The following is a 10,905-nucleotide window of genomic DNA, read 5'->3' as shown; positions in this document are numbered from 1 at the left end:
TCCCTGGAGGACCGATGGAGCTCTATTAGGAACCAGGGGCGCTGGACAAGCCCTTGAGGCCCTGAGACGTTGAGCGGCAGTACCAGACGGACTTTGTCATGTGACCACGAGGCAGGTGAGTGCTGTGTTTCATCAATTGATCCTCGGGGTCAGATGACCCAGGGAAGTCGGAGGTGATGGAGCCAGTAATTAATGTTTACTGACATCTTTACGTCTCTGAAGCCCTCTACTAAATTCTTCATCACCTTGCTTCCCTCTTGCAGCTACTCTGGAAGTGGGCGTTGTCGCTCCCATCTACAGGGGAGGAGACTGAGGCTTGGAGAAGCTGGGGTGCCCCCCAGCTTGGGAGCAGCAGTGCAGGCTTGCACGCACACCCCCTCGGTGGCCCCGGGACATGTTCCTAGCCACCCGGCTCCTGTCCCAGGGTGCAGAGATGCCAAAGTCTACATCATGAGCTTTACTGCAGATGGTGTCCTATCCCCTTATTTACGGAACTTTCTGGTGGTGTGGGCATAGTGCAAATTGCTGTGCCTGGCCCGTACCAGGTACTCTAAAGGTTCTCGTCCATCAGGACGTACTTCACACCCTGAAGTGTGAGGGCTGCACGTGGAACAGGTAAGTCTCGGAGGAATCCAATCACAGGTTAACTGTCATCAGAGAAGGACAAGTGTTACTGCCTCTGTGTCGGGTCCCAGCTTGTGAAAACAGGACTCTAACATTGGTTGCGCCAGCCTGCTGGTTGGCTGGAAAGGCCTCTGAAAATCGGCAGGACTGAAGGGCAGAAGTGACTTCAGTGACCAGTGCCATCACTGGAACAGCCGCTTCCCGATTTCCTACTCCAGGCCAAACCTCCTGGCCATTCCTCGATCGAGGACATTCACAGGGGTCGGGATTGCTATTCTGCGGGTTTTCTTTTGCGGAGTGCCCAGCTCTCAACTGGCCCTCTGCCCCCAGTGGGATTGAGGGAAGGAATGCCTGTTAGCAGATTCATGGCATTCTTCTAGTAGATTCTAGAATGAAGACATCTTTTTGGCCAGAATCTGAAAGCCTTTACAGAAAGCATTAATGCCTTAAATAGACGAATATGTCTTACAGATAAAGCACTTTGGGGTCCAAACAAAATGCATAGGACTTAAGTACTTGTTAGAATCATCAGATGAGCACAAGCTGGCCCTGTCTGAAGTACCTTAGACAGACCCAATCCACTGGACAGACACAGGACCTGAGGACACAGCGACAGGTGTTGGTCCATGCTCGGCAGAAGCCATTAAGAAGCATGGAGAGCATGGTGCCCATGTCCTGACCCGCACAGAATCCGGGGGCTCAGAGGACCACTTCCAGTATCTCTGACTGGACATGGGCACAGACAGTGGAAACTCCAGGACAGTAACTGGCCTGGTTTGCTGGTGTCTTAATTCCACCTGCAGGGTCAGCCCCTCCCCAGGCTCTGGGCTGAGAGGCCAAGGACATGAGGTAAGATAAGATACCTTAAGAACCTAATAGTGCCTGGCAATAAAAGGCCTCAAAAAATATTAACCAGTTTTTTTTGTTGTTGTTGTTAAGATCTTATTTATTCATTTGAGAGAGAGACAGAGCACAAGCAGGCGTGAGAAGCAGAGGGAGAGGGAGAAGCAGACTCCCCACCGAGCCAGGAGCCCGATGTGGGGCTCGATCCCGGGGCTCTGAGATCACAACCTGAGCCGAAGGCAGACACTTAACTAACCAAGCCACCCAGGCGCCCCTTAACTGTTTTTCCTAATGACACAAGATTTCATAAATTCCTAAGAATAATCTACACAAACTAAAATCTCCAAACAATGGGCCTTTTAACCTTTCAACTAGGGAGATTCTGAAAAAAAGATATAAAAATAAGGCTCCCTGTATTTCCACTTCAAAAAGAGAGTAAACAGTATGTTCTGTTCAGAAAGCATTTTATTGTTGCTCCAAGTTTAGGAATTTTCACTGACAGAAAATCAACACTTTCAGACAACTTCCCGCATGGCCCTGCTGAGCTTCTGAATCTTGGTTTTCGCAGACATATCAGCGTATCTCTCTCCAATACGGACAATCATTCCACCCATGATTGACGGGTCAGTCTAGAAAAGAAAACAGGTTGGAAACGTGAAAAAGCACTGACATTTCTTGATCAAACGGAAAGATGAAAAGTGCTTTGAAAAGTCTACACGCTGCACAAATTAAGGTATTACAATTACGTCTAGAGAAAAGCAGAAGTCAAATTGTGAATGGAATCTGTAATCATTTAAGTCAAAAATGTAAAATTCCTACTATAAGCAATTAAGTATATCATCAGATTTAATTTTTCACTTCCTATAGCCCTTCGATAGTGTCAGACAACCTGAGGAGACATACCAGACATAATTAAAAACCTACCTTAACTTCCAATTTCAAGACTTGGCCTTTACTTAGGAAGCTCTTGAGGACCGTTTTTAATTCAGTAAGAGTGGCTTCATCTAAAGGCTAAAAGGGGACAAAACCATCCTTTAAATTTAGACAAAGCACAACAGAAACTTTCCACAGTAAAAGAAAAAAAATCTCCCTGGCACACACCGGCAAGACCAGCCTGGTGAATCCCTGTGTGGAGCCGCTGGGGAGCCCTTGGGAGGCGGCCAGGGCCCCGTCCCACGCCAACACGGCCCCAGTGCCCGGCAGCACCACTCCCTCCCCGTCTCTGCTGCCCAGTACCCGCAGTGCAGCCAGATGCAGGGAAGGGGGAAGACCCTGAAGCGAACGATGCCCGCGGACACAGGCCTCTTCTCTGTGCAGCCCTGAGGGCCTGGCACGAGGTATGGGTTCTGCGGATGGAAAGCTGCAGCTGAACCTGGTCCTAGAACCTTTAAGACCCACAGTTAGCAGGAGCTCTGGAGGCGCGCCCCACCTTTCGGAGCCTCTGGGAGTGCCCAGGGGGGCCAGCTCGGTACTCTACTCTGACAGAGTGAGCGTCAGGCTTGCGTTCGCTCCTCCCGCTCCCCGCTCTTACTCCTGGTGCGGTGAGGATGAGTCTGGCTGGAGGAGAGGCCTCTCACCTGTCACAAATCTGAACCCCCCCCACCCCCCCCATCCAGGAGTCCAAAAGCCAGCAGAAAAGTGTTGTCTTTGCAAAGATCTAACAATGTCTCTTGTGGACGGTGGTGCTGTAAAAATCTATCAGTGTTTTGTTTTTTAAGATTTTATTTATTTACTTGAGGAGAGAGCACGTGTGGGGGGGAGGAGCAGAGGAAGAGGGACAAGCAGACTCCCCACTGAGCGTGGAGCCCGAAGCAGGGGCTTGTACAAGCCTGAGATCATGACCTGAGCTGAAATCAAGAGTCAGATGCTTAACTGAGCCACCCAGGAGTCCCAAGTCTATCAGTGTCTAATCAAAACATTATTTGCCAAGCCTCCAAGGTTAGAGAACTTGGAAGTATGTGCACACCTTCCACTAAGATGCATACTAGGTGCCGGGCATTTTACACCCACCATCTCCTGGAATCTAGATGACTCTGGGCAGCTAGCAGTTCTTACTCTGATTTTCTGTATGAGAGAACGGACGTTCGGAGTGGTTAAGAAACTCACCTAAGGTCCCACTTGCTTCAATATTCACAATCAGTCTATTTCTATAGTCTGTGCCCTTAGTCAATCAAGGAGTAATTTTGTTTTGTTTTGTTTTTAAACAGTGGAAGCTTATTTACCCAAGGAGTTTCAACATCAAAAGGATTAGCAACAGTTGGTTCTAAAAAACTTTTACAAAAATATGCACCCTTTAAAAAAAATCACGTCCTTGTAATCTGAGTGACCTGTACCAGGGCTTAGCCACGGGGACGGTGTGACCATGTGCTGGGTGAAGCCTTGTCTGGGCTCCCCCATCAGGGGGAGCTGCTGCGGTTCCAGTGGGCTCGGATGAAGGCCTGAGCTGCAATGATTCTCGGCCAGTTACGTGCTCTGGTGGCACCAACTATTGAGCTACAAGTGTGCAAATGTTACTATGTACTAAAATGTCGTTTTGAAATTGTGCTGTTTTGGAGAGTCAGAGTTATCTATTAAACATCAGAAATATTAATCGAGACAAGGTCAGGTGCTGCATATTTTCCAAGCCAATCTACCATCCTCTACTGATAATTAAGCCCCACAGGCTGTTTTCCTGTACTGACTCAACTGCAGTAGGAAGGAAACACGTATTTAAGACATCAACAAAATTAATTCTGGGTACACAGTGTTGCTTAAGGAACATGCACTTCTGAAAGACAGGCCTATGTTCAAATCCTGATTCCATGTTTTGTCACCTTGGGCAAGCAACTTAATTTCCTTGGGTTTCCTCATCTATAAAACAACGATAATTCTACCTCACCTGGAACCCTGATATTAAAATAATAAATTATAAAGTACCTAGCATACAGCAGGTTTCAAAAAATAGTGTCCATTATTATAGCCCACTCCAGCAATGCAACAAGATCAAAGGGCCTATGTGCCCTACCCTCCTCCCATTCACCACCACAGAAGATGAGACACTCTAGTTCCAGAAGCCTACTTACTAAGGTATTTACAAAATAACTGAAAGCTGTAAAAGGAAAAAAACCACTACTTCCTAACATATTCTAACCTAGTATGGTCCTTCTGAGTAGTCACTGGTTAGGGAGGCACTAAGAAGATACACACTGGCCTTTCCAGAGTGGAACTCTTTAAGACCTGAAGCAAACCTCCTAAGCAACAAGTCACCCTTTACCAACTCCTGGATTTCAGCCTGTTTTCTCTTTTCGTTATGCAAAATGTGATGCATGGCATGTCATAGCAAATCTAGCGGCAACAGGGTGTCACTTACAGATGCAGTAGTCACTGTGCACGGTACTTCTCCACGGTGGATGCTCATCATGGTCGAAAAGGCAGAAATGACTCCAGGGGTACTGTACAAGCGACCATTCTCAGCAAGCAAATCTGGGAAAGGGAAAGTGTCCTAGTAACATGAAACTCAAAACACATCATTCATGAGGTATTATATTCACCTCAAAAGCAAACTTAGATTTGTGGCCTTAAAATGCCATATTCAACATCCTTCAAGAATGTGAATAAAGACGCCGCAACTTGTTATTTATCAGCATTTAAAAGAACCAGCACTGATTCACATCTAAATTAGTAAGGTGGGTGTGGGGGGAGGTCTCAGATCTGCAGCAGCTATCTTCATTGCAGCCTGCAATCTGATTCTATTTCTGGTTGGAATCTAGCCTCAAATTAACATACATCTATATTCAAAGATGACGACATGAACACATTTTCTTCGGAGCTCATATTCTGGTTGACCAAGGGACTTCAAAAGCAAGCCAAATGCACCAAAGAATGCAAATGTCTTCAAGGACCAAGGTACAACCACTGGCTACAAACCATTTTCTTGGTGTGAATCCCACCGGTCTTCTCCACAGACTGAAAGTACTGACTGCAATTGCTTTCTTACATCTTAATATCCTTCAGACAGTGCTCCTACAACTTTAATGCACAAACAATTCACTTGGGGAGCTAGTTAAGACGCAGATTCTGATTTAGCAGGCTGGCTAAGTCCTGAGACGCTTCACTGCCAAAAGGCAGGGGATGCTGATGCTCCTGGTCCATGGACCACATTTCCAGTCACAAGATTTTCAGGGACTTCAGTGGAAAAGATCCAATACTTACTGATCAGGTTGGATGTGAGAGGAGAGAACCTCTCTTTTGCGCTCATGTCACTTAGGTTTTTCACTTTCACGGAACGCTTTATATAGGGATTCATAATGGAAGCAGCCATTTTGGGTTCCTTCAAGATTTGCTAAAAGTACCGAAAAATAATTTCTTAAACTCTTTAAAGCATAAATGATCCTAACTGCCACAACACTTTCTTATGAATCATGTATTTCATAAATGAAATCAGCACTCAAGCACATATGAAATTTACAATCAAGTAATTTTCATTGCCTCTGAGAATACACCGTACCTTGATTCTGCACAGGATATATGATATTTCTTGAAAAAATTTAAAAACACTTTATAAAGCTTCTTAAATTTACATTTGCTTTTTAAGAGAGATTATAAAAAAATTAAACAGCCAGAAGATTCAACGAACTGCATATGTTAATGCGTTTCATACGGGTAATGCTCTAGATTTTCACATAGTATGAGGAGGCCAGTAATGCCAACACTCACGTGCGGACCTCAAAAGGTGCTCTGACGGCAAAGGAGGCATCCCTGTCGTGCCCTTTCCAGGGGCCTGTCTCAGACTGATCCTGATGCTGTCCTGCCTCTTACAGAGCCCCGAGAGAGACCTCTGGTGTTTCCAGAGCAGCCTCCGTCAGTATGGGAGGGAGAGTGGACAAACAGTGGGAGGGCAGCTACCATGAGAGACACCCCCAATGCGCCTCCATTTTATTAATTCATAAATGTCTGTTTTCAGGGACGCAGGGTAGCTTCCAGCATCTTGCTCCCCTTAGTATCAGGCCAGAGTTCAACGATGCAACGGCTGTTTCCATCCGGACACCTTTCAGTTAAACAGCTCCGGTAGCCCCTTGTCCCCCGCTCCTGGCCAGAATTCTGTCTCTAATCCAGGCTGCTTGTCAGGTGGATTAGAGAGTCACTTCAATTTGAGTGACTCCACAGAAACAGTATTTCCCCCTAAAACTCGCTGACTTACACAAATGAAAAGCATTCAGGTGTCAGGGGAATGCTGTTTTTCATGCTTCTCATCTTTTCCTGCCAAAACTCGTGGCACCTGTGTAGCATCACACGTTCCTCTCAGCACCAGAACACTGCTAACGCTTGACAGTGTCTTAAGGTAACTGCCTCCTTTCTAGGTCTCTGTGTTTTAACTGATTTCTGGGTTTTAGTCAAATCCCATTCTAATGACCACAACCCAGGCCATGCTCTCCACCGTGAACACCACCGTTCAGGTTTAAAATGGGCATAAATGACAAGTGGCGGGCAGTAATAATCACCTCCCAAATTCCCCGTGTGTGATCCTGCCTTCTCTTGCTACCCTTCTCCCAAGCGTCTCCAACAGTAAGGCTGTTGGCTCTGTGTGGGTCATAATCACACCAACTAAGACCGCAAGCATTATCTGTAGAGATAACTGACAAAGAAAGGAATAGAGAGCTAATACTATTGTCTGCTAGGACAAAAGTTCGACAAAAAGCTTAAAATGAAAAATGAACAAAATACATATTATCTTATATGACTAGCCTGTGAGGGTTTTTTCTTCCAAATAAGATAAAAAAAAAAATGTTTAGAAATAAGTGGATTAAAAATACAAGAACGTCTTGAAACATAAAACCAAAAAAAAGCAAAACTCTGGAGATATATACTAGCCTCTCCTTTAATCCAGAACTTACTGTTGCAGGTGGCAACCACAAAGCAAAAAGAGAAGGGGAAGCAACAAAACGGGCAGGTACTTGTGAACTAGAAAATGGAGTTAAAATTACTGCAGAGATTCTCCTCTTTAAGTTACACAGGAGACTTCTGTTAATTCAATTAATTTTCTCTTTTTATGTTAAAAAATGTAAAAATAAACTTTCCCCCGTAAGCTTCATGATCTTTGTCAGTTCTCTAATATCATTATGGAGCCCATACAGCTTTCCTAATTTTGCTGCTCAGTGTGCTCTGCTTGGTCATTTTCCTCTCACATCTTGGGAATAAAATAAAAATTGAAACGGAGAAAAGGCTGCATAAATTCCTAATAAAGCAAGTTATATAATACATTCTAAAGACTATTTCGGAGGGGCGCCTGGGTGGCTCAGTGGTTAAGCATCTGCCTTCAGCTCAGGTCATGATCCCAGGGTCCTGGGATCGAGCCCCACATCGGGCTTCCTGCTCTGTTCAGCGGGAAGCCTGCTTCTCCCTCTCTCACTCCCCCTGCTTGTGTTCCTGCTCTCGCTGTCTCTCTCTCTGTCAAATAAATAAATAAAATCTTTTAAAGACTATTTCAGAAATACCTGAAAACAAACACAGATTTTCAAAGATGACTTCTATTTCTTCTCTTAGCCCCAAGTCTTGGTTCCTAATATTAATATCCTGATATGTATCTAACTGTACCTATTACACAATAGGTTCAGAATAATATACCCACTACTATCACTAGCAACATGATTACAGAAAACAGGTCTTTTTTTTCTTTCTCTTTTTTTTTTTTTGTAGTCCATTTTCTCTTAGGATATAACATACCTCATTAGGGATACATGGCCAAGTAACTAAAGCAAAAAACATACGAAGGAAATTTAGTTAAGTAATGAACAGAAAAGCTACTTACTGCTACTCTCAACAATTCTTTCTCTACTTGTTCCAGTTTATTCTGTTTAGATGCAGCAGAATAAAGAGCAGTGGCATAGCGACCTTCGATACCATATACCTGAACAGGTGGCTTTAAAAAAAGGATGGGGTAGGGGAGGAAGAGAAAAGGAAAATCACTTAAGACAAGATCATACTGCCAATAGGAGGATTAAATACTTACATTTAAAAAATGACATCATTTATAGCACAAAACAGTTTAAATATGTCATAAAGAGCAATTCTGAATGGCAATTCTCAAACAAATTAGGGCTGTTTCCTTGGCCAGGTCACTCCATCTTTAAGCTTTCAATTTCTCATCTTAAAATGAGGTGCTGAGGAAACAGGGTGTCCCCTTCAGCTCTAACTATATAAATCAGTTACGTTAATTCTGAGATGAGCTTATGCTTCCTTTGAACTCAGTAACTAATCAGTTCCAAGTACTGGAGATTTTAAACACTGACAGAAGGCAGTGTTGCACGTTAGAGACAAGAAAACAGGTATTTATGAAACATATACAGGTATGTATTTATATACTTCGTAGTAGTATCATAAATTTCCCCTCTGGGGCGCCTGGGTGGCTCAGTTGGTTAAGCGACTGCCTTCGGCTCAGGTCATGATCCTGGAGTCCCGGGATCGAGTCCCACATCGGGCTCCCTGCTCAGCAGGGAGTCTGCTTCTCCCTCTGACCCTCTTCCCTCTCGTGCTCTCTATCTCTCATTCTCAAATAAATAAATAAAATCTATTAAAAAAAAAGATTTTAAAATTTCCCCTCTGGTGCCTCCTCCTCAAATGTTCAGTTTAACAGAGCTCTTTAGCAACTTACTGTCTGATGCTTGAATTATTTTTCACCAAAAACTGTAGACTTTTTTGTACACACTATCATCAACATATGACTACATAAGCTTGACGGTGCTATATGGTCGAAGTGGGAAAGCTTAGGCTTTGAATGAGAAAGATTTAATTCCAGTCCAGCTCTAGGATCAAGCTGAGTAACCTTGGGCAGGTTTTCCCAGAGTCTGTTTCCTTTTTTGTAAATGGGAAGACCAGCTACTTTCCATCACTGTAACGGGGTTTTAAGAAATTCTCACAAAGGTTATGCAGGGGCCTGTCACACACCAGGCATTCAACTTATTCCATTCTCTGCCCCCATGCACACATCACATTTTGGAAACCACAAATCATGCAGAAAGGTTTAGATAGTACTTATACAAAAGTCTATGCCCTAACTGTATTGCTGTCTGACTCACACACTTTCATCTATTTTACAATTAATTACAAAAGCTGACATACCCGCACGAGCTTGGAAAACGGCCTGACCACAGTCATACTAAAGCATCGCACCTTTAAAACAATAACAGAACATTTTAAATTATTAGTTTCTGAGTATCATCACATACGTTACATGAGCTGCTCTTTATTACCTAGGAGTAAATATCCCCACTGAGAATCATCCCTAGTTGCCTGGGAAATTTGCTTTCCCACCAACTCCTTCGTTTACTAGGAACAGGGTGAGGCTAGCACACCAGTGTAAGAGAGAAAACACAAATCTGGCTGAAATACAGGTTTCAAAAAAAAAAAAAACCAACGCAAGATATTTGGCATTTGTATTACCACCCGTGAACAAGGATTTTAATAAAAAGTGGGAAGATTCCAATCATGATGTGCAAGAGATGTATTTTCTTAGACTCCAAATGCTATAGGAAAATAAAGACTAATCCAGCGTATTGCAGCACTCTGATGTGAGCACAGGCCCTAGCTCTGAGAAACGGTATCCTGTCTACCAAGGAACAGGGCTGGAACCCATCGTTTAAAAAATCTGCAAGGGCACAGGTCACCTTTAAATAATTTCAGTTCTGTTGAGTACTATACCAACTGGTTGTGGGATTGAAAGACTTTATCACTTAGAGAAAACTTAACCTAAGTTGCAAGGCGTCATGACATGCAAAGCATAGTGTTGATATGTAGTATAAAGAGCACAAATTCTCCTTCCAACTCCATCTTCTGTGTGACCGTGTGGGTTCGAATCTCAGCTCTACCTACCCCTTACGGGCTAAGCTGCCAAAGACGAGTCATTTACACTTTTCCATCTCATTTTCTTTATGTGAAATGGGATTTACAAATAATCCTTAGCATTACTGGCGACCCCTGACAGGTTTGACCACAACGACAAAAGTTAAGTGACTTGGGGGTGGGCCGTGTCCTTTCCTCGCGATCCAGGGAAGCCCGGAAAGCCCGCCTCCCCCGCCCCCCCCCCCCGGGGCTACTCAAGCTACCTGCTTCCCGAGGCTGTGCTCGGGGGTCGCCAAGGTCAGGCACCACCCAAAGGCGTCACCCTGCGCCCCCTGCCCCGCGGGCGTCCACAGAGGGGAGGCACGGCCGCCTAAGCCACTTTGTGTCGCCCCCACTCGCGGGGCCCCACAACGCTGAACGGCGGCCACGCTTCCTCACTCGGTGGCCCTTAGCGACCTGGTACGTTTCACCCTAGGAGGGATCCTCTCGCTAGTTTTCAGGACCTCCGTTCTCTCACCTGCCGGGACAGCCCGGACACTGCTGGGACGGCCATTTTCTCCCGGTGGCTGTAGGTCAAACGCGAGTTAGAGAGAGAAACGCAAGGGCGCACGCGTGCGTCAG

General features: G+C 44.8%; 1 protein-coding gene across 1 annotated transcript; it reads right to left on the bottom strand.

Annotated features, from left to right (window-relative positions):
* Window positions 1-1,914: 1,914 nt before the first annotated feature.
* ATP5PO (ATP synthase peripheral stalk subunit OSCP) lies at window positions 1,915-10,905 on the bottom strand. The gene is made up of 7 exons (XM_028116301.2): window positions 10,802-10,905; window positions 9,565-9,615; window positions 8,255-8,365; window positions 5,659-5,788; window positions 4,817-4,929; window positions 2,392-2,478; window positions 1,915-2,096 (listed from the first exon to the last, which is right to left on the bottom strand). Exons 1-7 carry the CDS (start codon window positions 10,835-10,837, stop codon window positions 1,983-1,985), a joined length of 642 nt encoding a protein of 213 aa, XP_027972102.1. The 5' UTR covers window positions 10,838-10,905; the 3' UTR covers window positions 1,915-1,982.

The sequence above is a fragment of the Eumetopias jubatus genome, unplaced genomic scaffold, assembly GCF_037043125.1.
Source record: "Eumetopias jubatus isolate StellerSeaLion01/CBP00866 unplaced genomic scaffold, mEumJub1_p1.0 scaffold_1, whole genome shotgun sequence".
Taxonomy (NCBI): domain Eukaryota; kingdom Metazoa; phylum Chordata; class Mammalia; order Carnivora; family Otariidae; genus Eumetopias; species Eumetopias jubatus.
Note: the sequence above shows the minus strand (reverse complement) of the source record. Positions and strands in the feature narration are given on the sequence as shown.